Source organism: Anticarsia gemmatalis, chromosome 18 (genome assembly GCF_050436995.1).
Source record: "Anticarsia gemmatalis isolate Benzon Research Colony breed Stoneville strain chromosome 18, ilAntGemm2 primary, whole genome shotgun sequence".
NCBI classification, from domain to species: Eukaryota; Metazoa; Arthropoda; class Insecta; order Lepidoptera; family Erebidae; genus Anticarsia; species Anticarsia gemmatalis.
In genome coordinates, this window is record NC_134762.1 from 3,153,543 (window position 1) to 3,177,475 (window position 23,933).

At 34.0% G+C, this 23,933-nt stretch overlaps 1 protein-coding gene across 2 annotated transcripts in view; it reads right to left on the reverse strand.

The window, feature by feature from the left end:
* trp (transient receptor potential) overlaps positions 1–23,933 on the reverse strand; it is a 46,821-nt gene that overhangs the window by 5,216 nt on the left and 17,672 nt on the right. For both annotated transcript variants that reach the window (XM_076126080.1, XM_076126079.1), the window contains 16 exons: positions 21,181–21,276; positions 19,626–19,768; positions 19,015–19,216; positions 18,538–18,711; positions 12,170–12,268; positions 11,372–11,507; positions 7,632–7,784; positions 5,384–5,529; positions 4,615–4,855; positions 4,100–4,223; positions 3,735–3,930; positions 3,187–3,351; positions 2,497–2,719; positions 1,755–1,917; positions 684–844; positions 70–255 (listed from right to left, as the gene is read on the reverse strand). In XM_076126080.1, coding sequence (XP_075982195.1) covers positions 70–255; positions 684–844; positions 1,755–1,917; positions 2,497–2,719; positions 3,187–3,351; positions 3,735–3,930; positions 4,100–4,223; positions 4,615–4,855; positions 5,384–5,529; positions 7,632–7,784; positions 11,372–11,507; positions 12,170–12,268; positions 18,538–18,711; positions 19,015–19,216; positions 19,626–19,768; positions 21,181–21,276 — 2,608 coding nt within the window. The remainder of the gene's footprint in view (positions 1–69; positions 256–683; positions 845–1,754; positions 1,918–2,496; positions 2,720–3,186; positions 3,352–3,734; positions 3,931–4,099; positions 4,224–4,614; positions 4,856–5,383; positions 5,530–7,631; positions 7,785–11,371; positions 11,508–12,169; positions 12,269–18,537; positions 18,712–19,014; positions 19,217–19,625; positions 19,769–21,180; positions 21,277–23,933) is intronic.

Consider the following 23,933-nt stretch of genomic DNA (forward strand, 5'->3'; position numbering starts at 1 on the left):
TTTGTAAGGACCGTATCAAGTGGCGTTCTTTGCTCTACTCCTATGGAAAAAAACGTTAAAGTTACTCACCACTACATCTCTTACAGCTGGCTCGTTTCTTAGGCGTCTCGAACACTTCGTCTTCTAAACTGAACTCGCTGTCAGACCTGCCTCTGTTCTCTCTCTTTATGAACTCTGCCTTGATCTTACTTCTCATGAACTTGGCGTATGCCACCCGCGTTGTTGGCGATACGATTGAAAGTTGCGGGTTGTATTCTGCGAAACAATTTGTTGGTTAGTTATGGAGTTAAATACTACTAACGAAAAGTACAACCTTTAAAATAAACTAGCTATGTACTATCGAAGATGTTGCCTTAAAGATATTAATAAATATTCGTTGGTTTAACACTATCCTTGATTGGTATTTGATCTACATTTTGAAAGAAAACCTTTTATTGCATGTTAAGTTTCTAAGTGTTTGTGAATTATATGTAGAGCAGTTATGAACATCGTACAAACAGTGTCATAGCGTTCCGTAATGGAGACTGGCTGACCAAGCATTTTGATTTCATGCATGTATTTCCCTGGATCCGCCAAAGTATTATTTCTTCTATATTTTAGCAATATAATTTGGATAAAGTTTAAGTACATCCATTTGAATACCATAATAGTTATATTTTGGGACATGATATAGTATATCTTACCCAACAACTTCTGTGGATCAATAGTCCTAGTTGAGATGTTCTCTAAGATGTGAGCTCGTAGCGACTGTCGGCTGCGTCTCGTCTCCGCCGCTTCTGATGTTCCTATAGGGTCCCTCCGCACTGTGTTGGTACGGACTAACGCGTTCCAGTCGCGTTTCTTACTGAAATGTTATAATTTATATTAGTTGAATCGCTTTCTTAAACAATTAGTTTGATTTTTGTACGATTAATAGTGCATTAAATTGTGAAGTATTACTAGTTAATAAACAATATCCGTTCTTTATGAGATATTCGACTAATATCTAGAACTAATAATGAAGGATATTGCTAAGATCCAAAGTATATCACTGATAAGATCCTTAACTCTTTTGTCCATATTGTTACTACTTCTAAATTGAATGTATTATTTGTCCGAAGCGCACTCATTTCTAAATGTAGGCTATATTCGGTCTCCGCCAAGCCAACAAAAACAGAGATGAAATGGTGGAAGTCTTATTAATAAGGTAATAAAATAACATCATCTTTAAGGGCTAATCACAGTATATTTACTACAAGGTAATTCACAAAAATTACCCATAATGTTGGGATTTCCGTAAAAGACTGTGTTGTATTTATTCAAATAAATTTATTGACTAGCCGCTTTAGTTATTTGTACCGAGGGATTACCTTGGTTTGAAGATATAGCCGGAGTGAAAAAATGTTCGGGGATTTTATTGTATAAAGAACTTAGGTCAAGGTTTTTATTTAATTCAAAATGTTAATTTTAAAGCTTTGATTATTTTGGATGCTTTTTCACTTCAAGTGTGTAGATTTATTTGTGGTTAATTTTATTTTTATAAGTAGGCGGGCCGCGTCGAACCCCGAAAGATGGGCATGGATTAGCACTCAATCGGTGCCTACAAAGGCCGTCGGAGCAGACCCAAGAAGTGCTGGCAAGACGTTCAGATGCTTTTAATATTAATTGGACACGCATAACAGGAAATAGGAGTGGAAAAAATGGGGGAGGCCTTTGACCAGTCGTGGGACAGTAAAAGCTAAAAATAATAATTATAATTTGTTCAGATAACTAACCTGTCAGTACTGCCTCTCCTAACAATAGCCTTAGCTATTTGACTGAACACATCCTTGGGCTTGCTCTCCTTAGATATCACGTCTTTTATAATACCCTCTACTATTCCAATGTGGAAGTCTTTTAATATTCGCCTCTCCATTACTTTGCCTTTTTTACCGGCGACTGTAAGAAAATTATAAAATTATATACACATACAACGCTTATACGACACATATACGACGTGTTTTGCCATAAACAGTATTAGTCGCATGTAATAGGGGCTATCTTCTGGGCACGGTAACAAACTCCGGTCTACTATTGAGAAACAATTTAATGTAAATTACAAATTACCAATAGCAATTTGCCCAACCCGGGAAACGAACCCAAGACCTCGTGACAGCAGTTTACTGAAGCACGATTCTCTACAGTTGGTAATAATAGGTATATATCAAGAATTTGACATTTAAAATTTATCAAAAATTTGTTCTTATGACACCGGTAAGCGCGATTCGATCGTTATCGAAAGTTTGACATTTAGAATGTACTGCCAAAATAGTTCCTACGACGCCCGTCAGAGGCGCTGATCAGATTTTCACACAAAATTTCTCGATGACATGCCGGTTGCCGGTAGTCGATAGTAGTAGAGAATCGAGCTACGGGTATTCATACAAAATTTCTCGATAGCTAGCCGGTTGTCAATAGTCGAACGTAGTTAGTTTGCGAATTGCCCCTTATCTGAAAAGAAAATTCTAAACTACTCACTAGTAGCATCTTGCATAGTAATCCTTGGTGTCTTCATGCCATTATTGTGCAGTATATCAATGAGCTCGTATCGTAGCGTGGAGATGTCTTGTCTGATCTCCATGACGTCATCCTCGGTGACGCCGACCTCGTCGCGAGCCCTCTGTTCCGCGGTGACGTACCGACGAACTAACACGCGCATTACCGCTTCGTGCTCTTGACGGGCTTTTTCACGGGATTTGTTCTGTGAGACATTATGTTATTTATTTTTCGTACAGTTTTTTTCCAATTTTAAAGTTTAATCAATTCGCAGGCCATTAACTCAAAGACAAATTGCACTTATGATACAATTAATAAATTTACCACTAGCTCGGAAATGGGTCTTTGCTCCGATCACTCACACACAGCATTGTTGAAATAATATCAACTGTTGTTTTAATAGAACTATGCCTTATACCCTAATATCATCCTATAAGTTTGCATGTTTTTATTTGGTAACTAATCATAATAAGCAACATTTAGGAGAAGCTGGTGTAATGATTAACTGGGAAAACTGACTATACTCTTTGCATTTTTTAGGCTAATTTATTTGGAGTTAAAATATATAATGTGAAATGTGGGTATGTTAGTGTTGACGAGGGTTTTATTAGTCATTAGTATAAATAATTTGCTTTCGGACAGTCAGAAATACTGTAATAAATGATTACTTACGATGATAGAGCCACGATCTCTATTAACAAAGCACTGTTTGATCCAGCCGGTGACGTGTTTTGGTGTAGGGATGATGTTGAAGGGAGGCGGCACTGTGTCACCGTCTTCAAAGTAAGACATCCACAGATTGCTGCGGGCAAACTTCCATTCGGTGTCTGATCTTTCCTGTAATAAAAAAATATGAATAATCCTTTTCTGTGTTGTAGACGACAGTACTGACAAAAAAATGCCTGCAAACATCATCATCATTATGCCGGCAAGAAATTATTTTTGATATAAGTTTGGTGAATGATGTTTATTGGTATGTGACTACGTATGTTTTTTCTAAGTCACAATATACAAGGTTAATTTTAAACTGCTATGACATTCTCTATAAAATAAAACAAAGCAAATTGACCATATGAGTTCGAATCAAACTGTGATCTTGAATTTTATTATGAGCCTAAACGTTTGTTTCAATGACAAGTTAATTCACTACGGCTGAATCTTCTGAAAATCAGGTAACAAAGGTTATACAAACAATCAAAAGTAAGCTTTAAATGCCTTACCGAGATGATTTGGTAGGAGTTAGACATCATAGCAATAAGCATGTTCAGCAGCACGATGATATTGATCACGGAGTATGATCCGAAGGTGAGGAGTGCCCAGAATCTGGTGAAACTCTTGATGCCGGTCAGTTCAAACGTCGTCAAGTCTACTAGACCGAAGGACGCCCAGAAAAGTGATTGAGATGTTTCGAATAAGCTGCAAGAAAAATAACATAAGAGATGAATTAATTCTTTAATGGCGATTTTGATATCGAAGTAGATATATGATTAATCCAAAAAGGAACAATCTTTGTAAGCCAAGATCATTGATATAACCAAAATATTATAATATATGTAAGTATAAATAAATAAATAAAATATATTACTTAGCATATCGCCTCCATATAGTACAAGCTCGTTCTTGCCCGTCGAAGTCCGGAAAACCGTTTGGAAGGTGATAACATTTGTTTTTCTCCAGTTCAGCGTAATACCACATCAATTGATTTAAACCTGGAAGTTTGATGAAAGCTGATACATTGTGCGCAACGCAAGCCAGAAGACAGGGTAAAGAAACTGCTTCTTGTGGTCTTGATTCCTTCATGATAACGAGGATGACAATATAAAATACGATACTGATATACTAAAGCGAGTCCCAGTTGTCCCCTATAACACTGTCCCCCGGAGTGACAACTGGGAATACAAGTAGGAACAAAATTCCAGGAACAAAATTAAAGGGGACAACTGGGAATTTACCCTAAATTCAACACACCGTATGTCGCTATCTCTTTTTCACGATAGATGTTGTTTCATTTTAGCATGTCAGATTTACAAGGCTCAAATTTGCATATTTTTTCAAAACTCAGAAGCTTATAAAGACTTAAGAACATAATAATAAACTTACCACATCCAAAAGCAAACAACACCAGCATATAAACAAAGAAGAACTTGAGAATATCCAGTATCATTCTCCCGAGAGAGACCTGAAGGGGTCCAAGGTACGGGTTGATGGAGAAGATATGCACAAGCTTGAGGAATGAGAAGATCATGCCAGCCGCGAACGCTCCTTCGGATAGGAGCATGGGATCGTATGAGTCCCATTTCTCGCGGGGGTACCAAGGGTCCATGCCGCTGTTGTAGTCACGCTAGAAGAAAAAAAGATTGTCTTCTTGATGTAAACTTTGGTGAGTATTATTATTGTAATTCCTGCTCATAAATTCTCTGATAATTTATATTTTGTTATTGTGAGTTTTAATTTTTACCAACTATGGATAGTTTATCCGAAAGATAAAGTTACAACTATAAAGAAACCCGTCGTTGTTACACTAACTGTGACTTTTTCGGAGATGATAAAATCAGAATAACTATTCAGATATTCATTTTATTATGAGGAAAAATAAAATGTCTACTTAACTAGGTACGAGTACATCAAACAGGATTATTAATATTATACAGAGCAGAAAACAATCAAAGGACTACTAAAGTTCCGAGTACTATTTCAAATGGATTAAAGCACCTTGCTTATAATATTACGAAACTAATGACAATCTTAATTCATATAATATAATCTCTACTCTACGAAATTAAATACACAAAAGTAGAATAAAAACAAATCAGATTTCTAATAAAGCGATTAACTTCCCACCCACGTAAGGTACTCATAATAAACTTACTTGAACAATATACCAAGAAGAAAACCGTAGACTGATCCATGCGATGTAAAACGCATTTGTAATAAAGTCCACAATGTTCCACAAATCACTGATGTATTCTGTTATACCACCTGTCCATAATGATCTTATTTCAGCCCATATAAGACCTGTAAATAAACATACAGTTTTATTTCTATATAAATAAAAATGGCCATAATGTGACCGGCAAAATTTCAGAATGGTTCGACGATACGAAAATATATTATATACACGTGAGCGGATCCGGATTTTATCAGCATTGATTCCTGATAAGAATAATAATTGACAATTGTTTTCAAGGAAAATTTATTGCATTGTGATTTTACGTTATCTTCATAATAAGCTTGCTACGCGGCAGCGTCGTATTGTGATAGAATATTTTGCTGTATCTATAAATCAACGTCCAAATCTTTGACTAAATAAAAATGCTATTGCTACCATTCTATTCATAAATGTTTTGTACTGCGATTCTCTACCACTATCGACTACCGACAACAGCGACTCTACCGGGCGTCGTAAGAACTATTTTATCAGTACATTTTAATGCCAACCTTTCGATACTTGACAGTACCGACTGTAGAGAATCGCAACTGAACTTAAGTACTTAGGTTATGTTTTGAAAGGTTTAAAAAAGTCAAGGCGAATTAAACATTTATTTTGGCTGCTACAAACATCATTATATATGTTTCTAAAAATAATTGCCTAGTAAAGTTTGTTTGTCAAGACTTCTCATATAATTTATTTTGAGATAACAAATCTTACTTAGCAAGCAAACAAAATCTAATTCTGTCTATTTGCAGATATAATATTGAACAGCCATTAATAATCTTACTCTTATCAAAATAAGAAGAATGGTGTTTTCTTACACAAAGTTTTTTGAAAAACTCTCACACGGTCATTTGAATCTAAAGCTCGTACTATGATAATAATATGAAATGATACCAGACAGTAACTAATAAACAAACTTGTAACCTTCTAAATAAATATTTATAAACTAGCTTTCTCGCAGCTTTGCCTGCTGTGGAATTTCACTTCCTCCGGGGGAACTTCCAAAAATCATCTCTTAGTGCTCTTCTACACTTCATAAGGAATATTCATACCAAGTTAAAATTTTCTACGCTCAGTACTTTCGGCTGTACGTTGTCCAACAGTCAGTCACTCAGTAACGGAACAGTTTTATAGGTATGTTTGTTTATTTTTAAGACAACTTCCGCAATAAGAATTACTTTTGTGTCGCGGGGTCTTTTACAAGCACACAAATAAAACTTTTACAAATAAAACAAACAGAAACCAGATCCGAAACAATTATTTTTAGATCGCACAAATTCGCAATTATCCCGTGTGGGAATCGAACCCACGACCTCCCGAGAAACCAGCGTGATGACCTAAACCACTGCGCCATGGAAGCAGTCAAGTCAGTAATATGTTGATTTATAAAAAAATGTAGAGGTAAAAAGATAGTCCCTAGTCCTAATTCTAGTGAATAAATAGTTTATTTCGCATTCTCTGGTCCATAAGTCACCGTAGTGATTCTGATTAATGAATATATGATTTATATTCTAACCGCGATACGTATGGAGCATATAAAAATATTTTGATGGAAATAGAACATGTTTGGAATACAATATAGTATAGATAAGTGATTTTTGTGAGAGAATAAACAATAATAATCATTTTTCTATTAAGTAACGATGTAATAGGTTGATGATGTGAACAAAATTCTTAGTATTGAAGACTTTTGGGTTTTAATTAATATTCTGTACGTGAAGTTTATTAGTGCGGGGTGACTTTGACCGTTTATATAATTCTGATATTCAATTTTATACATACATAATATCACGCCTTTTCTCATATGGGTAGGCAGAGACCAAGACTTGGACTTCCTAACTTCCACTTAATATTTACTTTAGTATTTATTATAATTCGAAAAACATAAAAACGTTAAAAAATAACGTTGTAATTCGATGCTTACGTAAAAGATGATAGCTTAGACGAAAATATATTCTCGTACATAATCCATATAGTTATAAATTATAATATTGGAACCTTCAAAATCACAAAAGCTCAGAAAAGGTAAACGGAATTTGTTTAAAAGTAGTATTTAAAACGTAAAGTAAAAAAGATTATAACACCATGCCTTCAATATTCTTCATAAAATCTTATTACAAAGATAACCCCTCTTAATACTAAAAAAACTATAAATAAAGCATGCCAACAAGCGCAAATTTACTTGCTATGTAGATGATGACGCTGAACTCTATGATGCTGGGCAGAGAGCCTCGCTCGCGCTCCTTCCAATAGTCCACTAAGTCTTGCAGCCAGGTGATGCCTGACCATTCCAGTACTAGGTAGTCTGCGCGCTGGGATGCTAGAGATAGGAGAGCTGGAATACGAAAAATTTATTTTAAAATTAAGAATTAAATAGTTCATGAATAAAATATACTTATAACATACAGTTTTCTTAGTGAAAGTTACTATATTTTATTTTATTGTATGGTTAGGTCCCTAGCGTCAAAGTTGTTCAAGCCACCGGAAAGACCTTTTGACATGGCTTAACAACTGATACCTTAATTGACAACAACCGAGAACCAGGTAGACGCTCAGTTCAAATACCACCATGAGGTGACCTATCTATAGAATGCTTAATCCACAGATTATTTTCCGACCGGTTAAATTTAATCAGATGCATTTTATAGATACAAAAACCTTAAGTGCAGTTTAGCCGATACAAAAGGCAATGCAAGGGCAATGCATGCTCGCCATCATTACCATATAATGTTAGGTAATAAAGTTGCAACCCGAAAGTATCAAAGAGTAGATACAAAAATACCCAGTTTAAATTTTATTCGGGAACAAAAATCTCATTCATCAACAAAATCATTGTACCGGGGAACCGCAACTTAATAATTCTAGCATAGTTGCAGAGTATTTTATCACTATATTCTATTTCTAGACATCAGTAAAGTTCCGTTTATTCAGTCTATCTCTTAGAAAAATCATAACGAATATCTAATATTTACTTTTCATTAATTTACGATGTATGTGAATAGGTACGGTATTCTTTGAAGTTATTTTTAGATGATGTAGTAGATACACGGAAATTGTTTAAAACTTAGTTCTGATTTTGATTATTTAACTCATATCGAATGTTTTTCAGCAGTTCATTGAACTCACTAAAATAAGTACGTAATTGATGTCAGTTAATTGGAGCAATATTGATTTGCGAGACTTAACAATTTTACAAATTTGCCTCATTTAGCTAACACCATTTAACAAAATTGACATCAGTTTTTAGGTCTAATATAAAAATATTATTTTGCTTATTTAGTTCTGTTGTAGAGGCTTGTGAAAAAGTGTTTTCACAGCGAGTAATATTTGCACATTATAAATGCATTTTAGTAGTGAATAATAATTATATTCGTTACAAATTTAATATTCCTGTATAACAACCACCTGAAACGTCTGCACTGATATAGACACAGGCCAATGATTATGATAAATTTTACTAGTGTGTTTTGTCCTCCAAAGATAAGGATATTCAAGAACTGACACATTACCTCGGTTTTACCGTTTAAAAAGCGCCCGTGTATTTTTAGCTGCGTATGAAAGTTTCGCGAAACTAACTTTTTCATTTCATATTCGTATGAAAGCATCCATTACTGGACGAGTCTGAGTATGGCGGATTTGTGTCATTCATGAGATGAGATTAAAATCTGAGTACCTCGCGGTTAATCAGGGAATGAGTCGTATGAATTTGGCGTCATTTGAGTTAAGACAATTAGTCTCCGGGTCTAGAGGGTAATATCCTGAACAGGACTCTGTAATTGAGTAATTATAGCCGTTTGGGTCAATGAAACTAATTTTGTATCGAACGTGACGAGACTGATAATATTGTAGACGGAATTTTGAACGGCAGTAGCTTGATATAAAAGAAAAGACGTGGACCAAATGCCTTAGACTGTGCAGGTTATTACGAGTTTATCTCCGAATTTTAATAAATAACTGTCGGTCACTATTCACTCTCTCTTCTTCATAGAATATTTCGTTGATTTCTAGTTATTCTCAAATGGAAAACTTTATTTACTTTATAATGCTATCTGACCTTGCTTACCATTTAAATGTTTTCTAAGAGAAACACAAAAATGTCTTTTAACGCCTCGCGATAACGCAACGGCATTACAAACGTCAGCCCGTAACTTAAACGTTTCAGCGCAAATCCCCATTTTACGTGCATTACGTGCGTGTGTTTGTTTAACTTTTTATTCCAGAAAAAGGACTACCATTTAGTTCTTATAACATACGTAATATCATTTCAAAAGTTACTCTACTTATAAAATTATGGGAAGAGATTAGTATCTTTCGAAATATTTAGACACTACTGAATGGCGTTCGATAGGGCTTGCTTAAATAAAATCTGTAGTGGTTAATGCCAAAATATAATATTACGTGTATCAAGTTTAGTAAATTCTAAAAGAAATAGGAAAAATACTGAAGAACCACCCACGTTGCTATGAGCTACACAATTCATTTTCAAAGTTTTAATAGCTACTGTATTGGCACATACATAAGTGAATCATCGCAAATCGTATATCGTACAATCAACAAACACCTATGTAGGTGTCGACAGGACGGTGAAAACTAGTTTCTATCTACATAATTCTACATCAGTTAACAAAAGCACTTTGTTTTGAGATTATATCAATTGAGTATTTATAAATATGTTACTGTAAAAGCCCGAACGGTGGTAAATCCTAAGATTTTCCGGTATAACCTAAGATTTACCAACTCGCAATGGTAAAAGTCCGAACGATTCTTTTATTTCGAACTTTTACCTATATTCACTTGATGATGTCGAGATGTCGCCGGAGCCCCGCTTCGCGGGGCTCCTCCTTCTGGGTGGTTAAAAAAAAATAACCACGAAGGCTAAGGTGGGAGCTTCGCTTCGCTCGCTCCCACCTTAGCCTTCTAACCTAACCTACCCATGTCGCTTTGCCCAAAACTCCTTCTTTATAAGTTTGTCACAGTATATAATTATACCGTGAAATGGTTATAAACATAGTTATGAAGAAGGATTTTTTTATATATCGTAACATAGTTTTTAAACTCTGGCTTGTTCGGACTTTTACCATTCAGAGTTGGTAAATCTTAGGTTTTACCGGAAAATCTTAGGATTTACCACAGTTCGGGCTTTTACAGTAACATATACAATGTATATCACTGTGACTAATGTTAGCTGATAGTGTATTCAATAATAGATTTAAAAGGGCACCCACACGGGCAAAATTCTATGAATTTCATAGGGTTTTCAACTTTGTCCAAATTTTTCTTAGTTGTATGTATGACTAGCTGACCCGCGCAACTTCGCTTGCGTCACGTAAGAGAGAATGGGTCATAATTTTCCCCGTTTTTGCAACATTTTTCGTTACTACTCCGCTCTTAATGGCCGTAGCGTGATGATATATAGCCTATAACCTTCCTCGATAAATGGGCTATCTAATAGTGAACGAATTTTTTAAATCGGACCAGTAGTTCCTGAGATTAGCGCGTTCAAACAAACAAACAAACAAACAAACAAACAAACAAACAAACTCTTCAGCTTTATAATATTAGTATAGATAGAGTTGCTGTGAATAACGAAGTTTTGTATGTTGTCCCTGAGTACTTTTGCATCCTGTTTTTGAATTTTCGTTTTAATACTTACCACATAATAAGAAATTCACATTCATTGATTACCTAAAAACAATTATAATTTCTGGTCTCTGGTTTCCTTGTCGCCTTTGATTTCGTTATTGTTGCTCGCTTTGTTTTTGTTAGTAATTTAGGCATATCTTAAATTAATAATATTGAAGTATAATTCGAGATAGACGTTATATGACCGTCAGACAGGTAGTTGCCAAAATAAGTTCAAGTTTTCTATAAACGCGAATAGCTCTTTAAAAGTAAAAAATAATAACGGTTAAGAATACTTACTAAGGAATAGCATGTAAGAAGAGCTATGACAGATGAACTTGACGAAGGGTTTCTTCATAAACCTGCCGTACTCTGAGTTTGGTGCTAACATGTAGATAGTGCAATATACCGGGAACATTACGCCTAGTTTCGCCACCTACGAACAAAATAAAGAAGCATTGTATCTTTAGGTTTAGCTGAAATAGGGTTAAAGGATTGATTGTAACCATCATGAGAAAAAAGCTAGAAAAACATCTATCCCATGCACTTTGCAAATTATGGTCATTTAAGAAAAACCTAGAAATTTGGTCAAACTGGGTGTTTTTGTTCATTTAAATTTTGAATCCCTTAATACCTAGGTTTTTCTCAAATGCCCATAATTTTCAAAGGGCATGGGATAGATGTTTTTCTGTTTTTTTTTCCTTATGGTTACCAATCAATCCTGTCACTCTGATTCAGCTTGTCGTTGAGTTCTGAAGCACCTCATTCTCATAAAATTAGGAAAAACATTTTTGAGTGACCTCTGAAAAAGACTTTATACACGTTACAAGAAACGACTCAGATAAAAAATGTTTCGCTTGCAATCATTTTAGATAAAAGAAAAAGATCTTCTATCCTTGTATTATGTTAAACACATTGCCATTTGGAGAACACGTCGTTTTCCTGTTTCGTAAAAAATAGGTTTCACCTGTCAGTATGTGGTTCGTAATTGGGTCAGCGTTTCCAATTATTATTCCTTCACGAAAATTGATTCCTTCTGCTGCTATTTCACACTAGTCATATTAATTAAGCTTGTACTGTATATAATTATTTAGTTACCTGAATACACTGTCCAACGATGTTTTTTCTTTTGAATCCAGGTAAGCCTTCGTACCATATCGCTCCTAGTAATTGTTGCACGTTGGGGTGAGCTACGAACTGAAGAAAACAATACGTTAATATACAATATACATGTCTAATAGTTAATTATCTAATACGACGCTAGATGGAGTACATTATAACCGATTGTATCGTTTCGAAAACTACAAATGTTATTTATATATTTTAGAATATAGAATGCGCTGTCACAATTTTTTATTCAAGTGCAATTCTCATAAATGTATCATTCAGATTGATGCCGCAGGCAGGGTTAGATAACTGGGTGTTCAATATCATTTAACTGCCCCAGTGCTGGGCAAGGGTCTGGGACTTTACAAGCCGTCAATAAATGTATTAAATAAATTTTTAGGCATGCAAGGTCCACGATTCATCACGATGTTCTCCCTCAGCATTAGACATTCAATACCAATAATAGTATTAAATTCAGAGTAAGTTTTGAACTCGTTACAGTCAAATAGATGTTGCAACTATAATATATTTTCTGTGACATTGCAGTTCTATTCTCTACATTTTTGTTCGTAAGTAGACATCCCCGGAGGTCATTTCTCAACAATGGACAGTTGAACGGAGTTCAAAATGTCGGAAAATGTAAAATGTTACGACGAACATTTTGTACGTTGTTTTAGAGCATGTTACAAGTAAATATAGGAAGTAGTTATTTCACTTTTATACTTATTCAGTCACTTTTATATTGTTCTTCTTCTTGAATCCTATCCTATATCTATCCTATTATAAATTCCGGGTCACTATTAATATAATAGATCTAAAGATAAAAATAAAAAAGAGTTGGATTTTTTAATGCAAATATCTTTGACTTTAAAATACAGGTCGAGTTGAAAAAAAAATGTGCGTTAGCCATTTTTATATGGCAATCTAAAGATTATCTAGCATCACGGTAAAAATAGTACTTTTTAACATAATAAACACCTCATCACATTAAACAAGAGTGAGAATTAAAACAGGTAATTTAAAAGTAAATTTAAAGTATTTAACGAGCTATATAAAAGAACTAATCTTAACGACTATCGCAGCATCTGTTGTTGTAAAAAAAAACGGATTGTTTAATTTGTTCATTGGCAGTGATCGAATAATTCAAAGTTCATTTGTTTAGGCTGCTCCGATACGAGATAAAAGGAAAGCGTATATAAACTATTAATTCAACGTGCGATGACGCCATATTGTTTTTTAGTTTTTTCTTTGTTTAGGCCGTTACAACGGTAGCTCGATTCTCTACCACTATTGACAACCGGCTAGCTATCGAAATCATTTGAATATAAAAAAAATGACAAGCGCCTCTAGCGGGCGTCACAGGAACTATTTTTGCAGTACATTGTAAATGTAAAATTTTCGACACTTGATTATACCGTCTGTACAGAATCGCGTTATGGATTGTTGCATATTTAAAAGATTTAGAGAAAGATTCATGGCTATTGGATAAGCTTCCGATAACCTATCCGGAAGATAAAATGACAACAAAATTTCACCACATAATCTATCCTATACAGGAATTCAAAAGTGGCGAAATCAAGGCTTATAATTTTGCCTTCCTTGCTTATTTTATAAATTAAGATTGGCTACTCCTTTGTAATTAACTTATGAGTAAGGAACTAATTAGTTTAATTTTTAATAAGGTAAAGGCCGGTGGATTTATTTAATATTTTCATACTTGCTCTCTAAATAATAAATAAGTAAGCAACAAAGTGACTTCAAATAGTCGGTGTAAATAATTATATTATTTATATCGTATGGATACAAAAAGAGAGCAAAAGGTGATTGACACTTATGCTATAATTCCCCATCCGTATGTTTTCAAAACTGAAATAAAACTGAAGTGTACCAGAAAAACAATACAATATTATTTTAATCCCAAATCGCCGGCTGAAAATATTTAATTCCGTAAAGTGTGTTCGTCGTTTATTCTGCACGACCATTAAAAAATGAACGCATTTTTGTGATTGGTTTTAATTTATTACCTACTAGCTTTTACCCGCGACTTCATCTGCGTGAAAATATTTCTTGGGGCAAAAAGTATCATATGTTATATACTATGTGTGTTCATAAAAATCCGTTCCGTGGTTTTTGCGTGATACAGTGACAAACAAACATAGACAATACATCAAGCCTTACAAACTTACGCATTTATAATATTAGTAGGATATGCACTATAGAGTAATTTATTGATTGTAATGTATCTTACTATGAACGTATTATGAGCCTTATTTACACGTGTTACATTGTTGGATCGATCTAATACTGTCTAAATCACTCATAATAATATAATGAAAATACGATTGCAGTAATATTTCTGGTAGGTTATGGGCCGTTTAGAAGATCTCGTTAGTTTAACAATAATTTAGGTTTAAGGTATTCAAAATGCATTTCGATGTGAATAGCTAGTCATACAAAGTAACATCCTTCTTATTCTCATATTATGTAGAAGCACACAAACATTTACCTTTTAGTAAAAACATAAAATCATTTTTACCAAAAAAAATATTTTACAAAATTGAGATTGAGAAACGTAGCAAGCTGTATCACTTTTTGGTATTTAAATAATACTTTTTCGTTTATTTCAAAGCGCTTTTAGCATTTGTGTAAACACGGTTTTACACAGGAAAAGTCCTAAATAACATTTGGTTTCGAAATCCTTTTTGAAAATACATTTTTGTTGACACACTCACTTGACCATTGAACCGTTCTGCTGAAATTCCGAACATGAAAAATGTATTTTTATTTGGCTTTTTAAGCTGATTCTTATTGCTCTCTTGAAATTGTACTATTTACTAACATCTAACGATTTCTATTATTTAAAGATGCGTGGAGATAATGATGGTCGGAGATTATAATGCCTTGATATGGTTAACGTTTCTATCAGGTTATACATCTACTGTAGTATTTACATAGTTTATATTTTCACGGTAACAACTTAACTGTCTTAACCGCGCAATATAAAGCGAATCATCTACTAGTCTTTATACCAATATCAAGATACGATTTAGTACTAAAAGATCTTAAAAACAGCTTCTTTATATATACGCCCTAATTTTAGCCTCAATATACGTAAATCGTTATAAAACTAAATGAGTTATTACATGAATTGGACTCAGTTATTTTCGGTATTTCCTTGCATTTTGCGGCTTACTGCGAAACACCTGGTGCTTTCAAATATTCCATCTCTTGATGTGATCACTTAACCTGATTTGCGAATTAAATATAGCGCTTTCATATTTTTTATTGGAAACGCGTCATATTTTTGAATATGTGTTGATTTTGTGGGTTAAAAAATTGGAATTTTCGCAGGAAACTATACATACCTACTTGTATGTTATGAGTGCTAGTACAATATAGGGCTATTTTTTCCGTTTTCTGTGGGCCTATTTGCGTATCGTATTATGTACATAAGCTTACAAAAAAAGATAAACATACAAAAACTATTTAGAAACACTTACGGTTTTAACCAGTCTAGCTAGTCTACTTTGAGGTAAATGCTACTCTTTCTTTTTTTTTACAAAAAAATATGGCATCGATTTTAAGTGTAGTAGTACGTAGTTAACTATGAAATGTTAGCATTTGCATATATACCATTATTGTGTGCTGGTGCTTACGTTTCATCAGCTGATCGCAATCGGATGTCCATACTTCACGCTTACACTGAGAGCATTGTATAGGACTCCTAACACCTCACGTCTAAGATGCCAGTAAAATGAGGACTGACGATACCACAGCTATAGTGAACTATGGATACAGGCGAGAAGAAAAGTCAATAGAGTGATAGCAGAAAGAAAACAAAGACGTATCAGAATCACAAACAGTTTCTGAGTACATTTAGCGGCTGTTTATCTATTCAATTGCGTTTTTTTATATTAGTTGAAACGCTATTGAATAGATAAACTACCGCTAAATGTACCTCAGAAACCGGGGGTAAATATGTTCCATGATAACAAAAATGTTCTGTAATTAGCTTAGACTTTCTTCCATACTATGTTGGAGTCGGCTTCCAGTCTCACCGAATGCAGCTGAATACCAGTGTTTTACATGGAGCGACTGCCCGTCTGACCTCTATAACCCAGTTACCTGGGTTATAACACGACACCCTTCGGTACGACTAGTAGTTAGACTTCCAAGTTTCTGACTACTGTTAAAAATTTTCTGTAATGAGCTACTGGAATACGTTACACAAGAGTAGATTTGAAAAATATTAATTTAGCACTCACTCACTTCAATAGTCACTTTTGTTGCTGATTGTATCTATCCACATGTGTGAGTGCTGTCTATTTGTGTGTAACAGTTATGAGTGTTGATTGCATGAGTGTGTGTATTTGTGTGTGTTCGTGTGATGTGCATCGTAGATCTAGAATTAAAGTAGTTCGAGTAATAATATTGTAAAGTAGAAAGTTGGGGTTCTTTGTCTTAGTTTGACGTGATGTAGGTGAATATTGGTTTTTCTTTTAAAAGCTTTCGTGATGGATATTTTGCGATATCTAGATTTTTACACGCTTCTTTATTTACCCATCGTTTGAAAAAAAAAAATACATTTTTCGCATTCTTGTGTAGCGAGGTCTTTTACAAACATAGAAACAACGGACATAAAGTACAGCGAGATGGAAAGCAACAATTAGTGGATACCACAAATTTTTGTTTCGTTTGGAAATCGAAACCCCGACCTCTCGACGCACTAGTAGTAGCGTCGCAATCTTCACTAGTGTGCCACTGAAGACATCAGAAAACTTGTCAGTTTTTCAACAACGTTCATATACCCAATTATGCTATTATATGAAATTTAAAAAATAACAATTTATTTCTTCTTATAACGAAAAGTCAGCTCTTAATGAAACATATTCCTGTCTCAGTAGTTCTGTTATTAAAGTTTGAGTAAGCCCAGTTCCCGTAGCTAGTTTCATGTTGTTTACAAACAGCACCCTATTTATAGTCGGTCATTGTCTAAGCCGCGGTAATCTACTAAGCCATGTGGCGGCTTACGATTAATTCTGTCTTCAACACGACAAGGGACGACCGGTGTTGACCAAAACTTGTCATGCATTAAGTAGGTATTTAGTGACCATAGTAACTAGGTAAAGGACCAAAATGTTTATAATTTAATTTTGACCATAGTTATCTGATTAAGAAGCAAATTAGTCAAGGTATCGATTTAAATTGCATAGTCGTACAATTCTCAAATGATCCATGGGATCTTTCAATAAAAATTTACCATGATAAATTTTTAATGAAACTCACCGATTACTACCGATTTTTGGTCTTATGCGATTTATTTTTACGGTTATCAAATTTTCGTATGTTTAACACGTTATTTAGGTGTGTCTCCGTATACCGTTAAGGGTGCGTAAAAAGTATACGGTTATGTAGCATTTCAAAAAGGTGTAAATTTTCTCCTTAAGTGTTCTGAAGTCTAGGTATATTCTGGACTACATACTCTAGTATGCAAAAATATGCTTAGGTAGTCTGAGCTGTAGTCGTAAGATCTAGAGTTATATTCAGTAAATATCTGGGCTTAGTTCGTCTTTACTTTTGAAGGTATATTCTGCCAATTCAAAAACTATCTGGATGATAAAAGTAAAAGTTTTACATGCATTATATTTGTAGGAAACAAATCCCTTAACAATGTCTTTGTATGAAATCACGTATTGTCATAACTAAAGCTTCTTCAGCTGTTTATATTTACATACATAAACACTCAAGCTCTTCACATGCAAAACATATTTGATAGGCCCTTCTTATACCTAAATAACTTATCAAAATCAACCCTTTCATTAAATTGGGCGTAAAAATGGTAGGTTCAATTTTCCGGTCAGAAATACCCGAACTAATAGAATAGAGTACGATGAACGACGTCGAAGGATAAACGTATGTCCATTTACTGATTGATAACAATCAATCAGCCAATAAGCTTTACACAAGTTGCGTAAACTGTGATTTAGTATTGCAAGTGTCAATTAGTAGCAGTTGTAATAACAAATTGTAAACAATATTTTATGACAAAAATTATGCGATGTTTTTTTAACAATGTTATGGTTAAAATTCACTCATTGTATGGGTAAAAAACACCCTTGTAATTTGAATCTCCCTTAAGGTCGGGCGTTGGACTTGTAACTATATTGAAGCTGGATGAATACAAATAAAGTAAAATAAGTTTACAGTAATTTATTATCGTAGCAAGTTTCGTTCTTGTCTATTCCTATACTAATAGAAATATGGTAAGACTTTAACGTGTAGAAAAAATATAACACTCTGAAGTACAGACATATTAAAAGAGGTTAATAAAATACTCATTAAGAGGAAGTGTCACTTACCATTTTCTGCTTATACTTGATAGCTAGTTTCAATCTGCCGAGGGTCTGTCTCTCCCCTGGCTCCCAGCAGTCCACGTCCCAGGGGTTGTAGTTGAGCATCGTCTCCAGTTCGCGTGAGGTACGAGTGTGGTCTAGTAGGGAAGTCGCAAATTCTTGGCATTGTTGACGAAGAGCCTGGATAAATAAAGCTTGTTATAGTGCATTACCGACTATGTAGGTGAGTGAATTATAGTACCTTGTTATTTAAGTAGATATCTTTTAGACGTTGCACGAAAGAATACTCTTGTGTCACCGTGACTTCATTTTAAAGTGGGTTTCAATTTTGCCGACTTTTACTAATCTTGAAACCTGCTACTTCTGCGCGCAATGGATTGCGACAATTTTAACCAGGGACGTAAAGTTTCGCATACTTTTATAAAAACAGAAATAAAGGTTCCTAAATTATTTCAATAAAAGTAAATAATGATTGGGGTTCACCTTATACTCCACCCGAAACTCCGTCTCCATTCGACTCAGCCGTCCCAATTCCCAGGAAAGCTGAAAGGCTGTCAGCAGCGGGTCAGCTGACGACAAGGCGATGAGGGAGGGCGACGAAAGGGCTCGGTACGCGTTAATGCGAGCCTGAGAGTGCCGCAGGGAGTCCTCTTGGGAGGACTTCACGCACTCGTCACATCCGCATCTGGGGTACAGTGTCTTGTGGTGATTGATGAATAGATCATTTGTCTTTACTGACATGTAAAATACGTAATCTATGTGACGTAATGTGTGTAGGATAATGTGAAAAGAAAACCTATACTATCACATAGCAGAATATGCTGCAATAAACATGATTATTTTCTTTAAAAATCGTCTAAATTATACATCCATATGAAGATAAATAGGATATAGTCTATTTAATTCAAACTCGGAGATATTTTTACTCCTCACCGTAATCTTGTAGTGTAGTTAGTCTTGTTAAAATTACTGGTTGTAAATAAAACTTAAAAAAAAAACATTAAACCATTGAAAAAGTATTCTTTACAATTAAAAAGTTTGATAATACGAATCCTAAGGTATGACATGGATAAAACAAAATGTCCTGTACCTACTTGACGTCGTGTGGCACTGGCAGCGTGGCTCCTCGGTCCAGTAAGATCTTGAGGATCTCGTAATGATTCCTATGAGCCGCTAGAATTAATGGTGTGATGTCTGGTGTGAAGGTCGCTGATGCTGGGTCCACGGACTCCCAACTCTGAGGACAACGTCAGTTTAATGGTATCTTTAATTCGCCAAAGTAATGTCATCATAAGCGTTTTTGACAGTTAATATATTTTTTAAGGCAATTTGTATTGTTATTGTTTATTTTATTTGGGGCGTATTTTAACTAATTGTGTTTAGTTCTTATTATTAGTATGAATAAAAAACTAAGCTACGGCCTCCGTGAAATAGGAAATTTGAAGTCCTAGGTCCTACAAAGTTCTCGGCAAGAAAATACAGTTATGTACTTGATTTATACAAAAAATGTGGTTAATTTCATGCACAGGTACATGATTATAATTATTTATAACTGCCAAAGTTTCATAGTAATATTCGAATACAATCCTGGTGTTTGCTAGATAAAAAACGTATTTCAAATGGACAAAGCCTTCAGTTTTAATTCAGTAGACAATAGCTATATGATAACTCCACGCATGGATTCATATAACTTATTGAATTTTGGGATTCAAATTATTTCATGAGAGATTCCATACGCTGGATTTAAAGTTTATTTGATTACTATTTATTATCTATACTCTTTCTTTTAGCTGAAAATTAATATATCGAACGTTGGGTCTAAGCCGCGAATTCCGTTAGATATTGCCCTATTATCAGATAATCTTGTTGCAAAATTCAAACTGCAATTTACTGTCTCTAAGATTTTGCGATGAATATTAGTTGCAATTACAAAAACCGATCATATATATTTTTTAAAGAAAATTAGTAATAACAGTTAAGTACAAAATATATGAGTTGTTTTTAGATAAATCCTTAAAATGTTGTATCTTTAATCAAACAGAAAGCTACTCTATTTATCTCATGAACCAGTGTGAAGTTCAAGGAAATCGTAGAGCAAGTCACGGTAAAAGTTAGACAATAATTTGCATAGCAAGTAAACATCGCAGTCAAGGTCCGATCGTATAAACTTGAACTACGTAGTATGTATCGATTGTGAGTACTTGTTTACTTAATTAGAGTGAAAGGAACTCTCTCGTTTGTTCTTCAAGTGACGTATTTAGTTGTATTTATTGATTGATTCTATTTATAAATGCGCCCTAAAACCTGCGATAATATTAAAAAAAAAATTTTTCTTGCATTATTCGGGAAAGAAAATTATCTTCTAGTAGCAACTTTAGCTACTTTTATACTAAACCGTATTCAACAATGTTGTTTTTCCGTTCATAATACGACCAAGTTTTGTAAAGTTTAATCCTAAAAGAAAAGATTCCACGCCAAATTTTCTGATGATATCGTCAAACTTGCCATATTGCAAGCACCAAAAATGACTGTATATTTTGACAGACCAGACTTTAGATCAAAGTCTACTGCCGAATAAAGTAGTTATAAGTAGATTGGTAGAAATAATTGATAGTATCCTAATAAAGTAACTGTAGTGTAAATACTTACGTAAGGTTCTCCAGACACGTGATTTTCCTCTTCCCATTGCAGAAGCAGTTCCACAGCTTCCACGTACTCTTCTTTGATGGCGTGGAGTAGAGCATCCTGGTAAAGAAAACATGAATAAGTAACAACATTAGTGGCTTAGTAGGTACTATAGTGTGTAATGCTTGCTGCAAAGACTTTTAATGGGCCCTTACGCAATATTTCATATTATTTCAATCGAGAATAAAGAATGCTCTGATTTTGCTTATGATTAATTAAAGGTAGTAACTGCAATCAAAAAATCGAATTTTATTGTTTCATCGAACTTCGAATAAATCGAGCATCAACAATCCAACATATTATTATAAGTATATAATGTAGTGCGTTACAAACACAAAGAAAAGTGCTAATTAGTTATATCGGTTTATCTAGACAAATGGCTATAGGGGAGGCCATTTACCACGAGGGCGACATATGACCATCTTCTGTGATCGTAAGAACTGAGGGATTGTTCTATTTTTATCACAAATTAGCAAACATCGACAAACAAAAAACTTTGTTTATAAGTCTATCTGTCTTAAGATGCCAAGATCACATTTTCAAATCGACCACAAAATGGTTTTTTCCATTGTACTTAATTGTTGCTGACAACATTTTGTTTCAGCTAACAGTATAATGCTTTTTATATAGTACATATCAATATGCAGAAGGCCAAAGGCAGTATATACTATATAACTGCCTATAAGATGCTTACTATTATACTATATACAAGTAATTGCAAAGCTTAAAAAATAAGTTGAGCTACAATCTAACTTAGTGAAACCATACATTGCCGAATCACCACGAATCACATCCGAGCGTGGGTGTATTATTCTAAACAGTGTAAGAGCACAAATAGAGGAAATACTCCAAATGTATAAACATTGAAACTTCCGCATTAATGAACTACGATAGTTAATTCAAAGATTTCAAATAAACTTTACAAATGTATTCTTTACAATGGCCTTCCGAACGTACATACATATAGGATCTATTTCTAATACGATGACGTGCATTGATTTAGGTATAGTAATAACATTCGGGTTTTTAGCATCGTAAAACTGTCTGCGATGACTTTCAAATGGATTGATATTGCTTGTACGACGTCTGTGATTAGTTTTGAATGTTCAATATTTACAGTTTAAGGTTTTTATTTCGATGGTGGAAGAATTTTTTGAGAATCATTTATGGCTGTCACAGCAACCACCGAGTATAAAGACTATGTAAACTTTAAACAAAAGCTAGAATCGACTAGCCATTTATCTATAACTAGCTCTAGTAAAAAGTATCCAATGTATGCTATAAACTATCTGTATTTAAAATTTAATTTAAATCCATTCGACATTTCTTTCGCGTAAGGGTCACAAACATACATACGGGATGTAAGTATGTTTGTTACTCTTTCACGAAACTCTCTTGCACCTTCCCCAAGTTTTCCATTTATAATATTTGTAGATTTTAGAGTATACATATACAAGTAGACATATTTTTAAAAAAGAAAGGCCGAGCCGAAGGTACTGTAAAATGCACTGCTGGCGTTGAAATATAAAATTACTAAACACAAGAACATTCAATTTCACGAGAATAAAAACTGCAGCATTAAATTTTTCCGCATATTTCAATATGATTATCGTTTAACATTTGATATTAATGATGAAGCAGAAAATTTTAAAATACATCGCATAAACGGCAGCACGTGTTGTCAGAAATAAAATTATCGTCCTACCGTCATAACTCGGTTAGGTTAGCTAGGGCAAAATAAACTCGTTGTGTGCATATAACCTGCCATTTTATAAGTTAATATGGACATGTAAACTGCTTACAGCATTGTTTTTCTTTTATATTATGCGTAAGAGTACGAATAATTTAATATAAGTTGGAGAATAATATAATTTATTTATGTATTTAGGTATAATTAAAGTTAAGAATGAATGATGAAAATAAATGGGAACATTTATGTTATTTTACGTAGCGTATAAATAGGTATAATAATTACAGTATTTGTATTTTGAACTAGCGTATTTCTTTGCGAGAATAATAAGTATAAAAACAATCCATATCTATAACCCGATTAATGAAATGAATTAATTATACTTTAATTAATTTTACACGTTAAGTACATATTTCATAACATATTGATGAATAATTGACCTATTTTCGATGCGTAATATGTAAATGGTTAATATACCCCTGAAATGCCATTTAATAGGCAATTACTTGACATGAAAAGAAAAACATCACCGTGTAAGAATTTTCAAAGTAGCTTTCAAAGTTTATACGTACCTATGTAATAATATAAACTTGATCATCAATAGTAATAATCTAATCAATAATTACGTAAGCAAAGTCAATCACATAAATATTTAAAACTTCACTACACATAAAACAACTGACTGCTCGCGTTATTGTTTTTTTCGCGCTCTTCGCGATGTTCCAATTACAAAACTTTCATGGCTGCATGCTCGTGTAAGAAAAAAGAAAAAATATTCGACCAGTATTTATGTACGTTTCACAAAAAAGTTTTTAATGTAAATTGATTCACTTATGTGTATACATTATGTTATTGTATGCGTATGTGTGTGTGTGTGTGTTGTCACATAAAACAATATTCGTAAGTGCGTAGGTCCTTCTATCTATTTCAATTCACCTTAAACAAGTCAATAACGTAAGACAACCTAAACTCCGACCTTACGCCCTTCGTGACTCCCATTAGGCCACCTCTAACCCAGAAGTTGGCC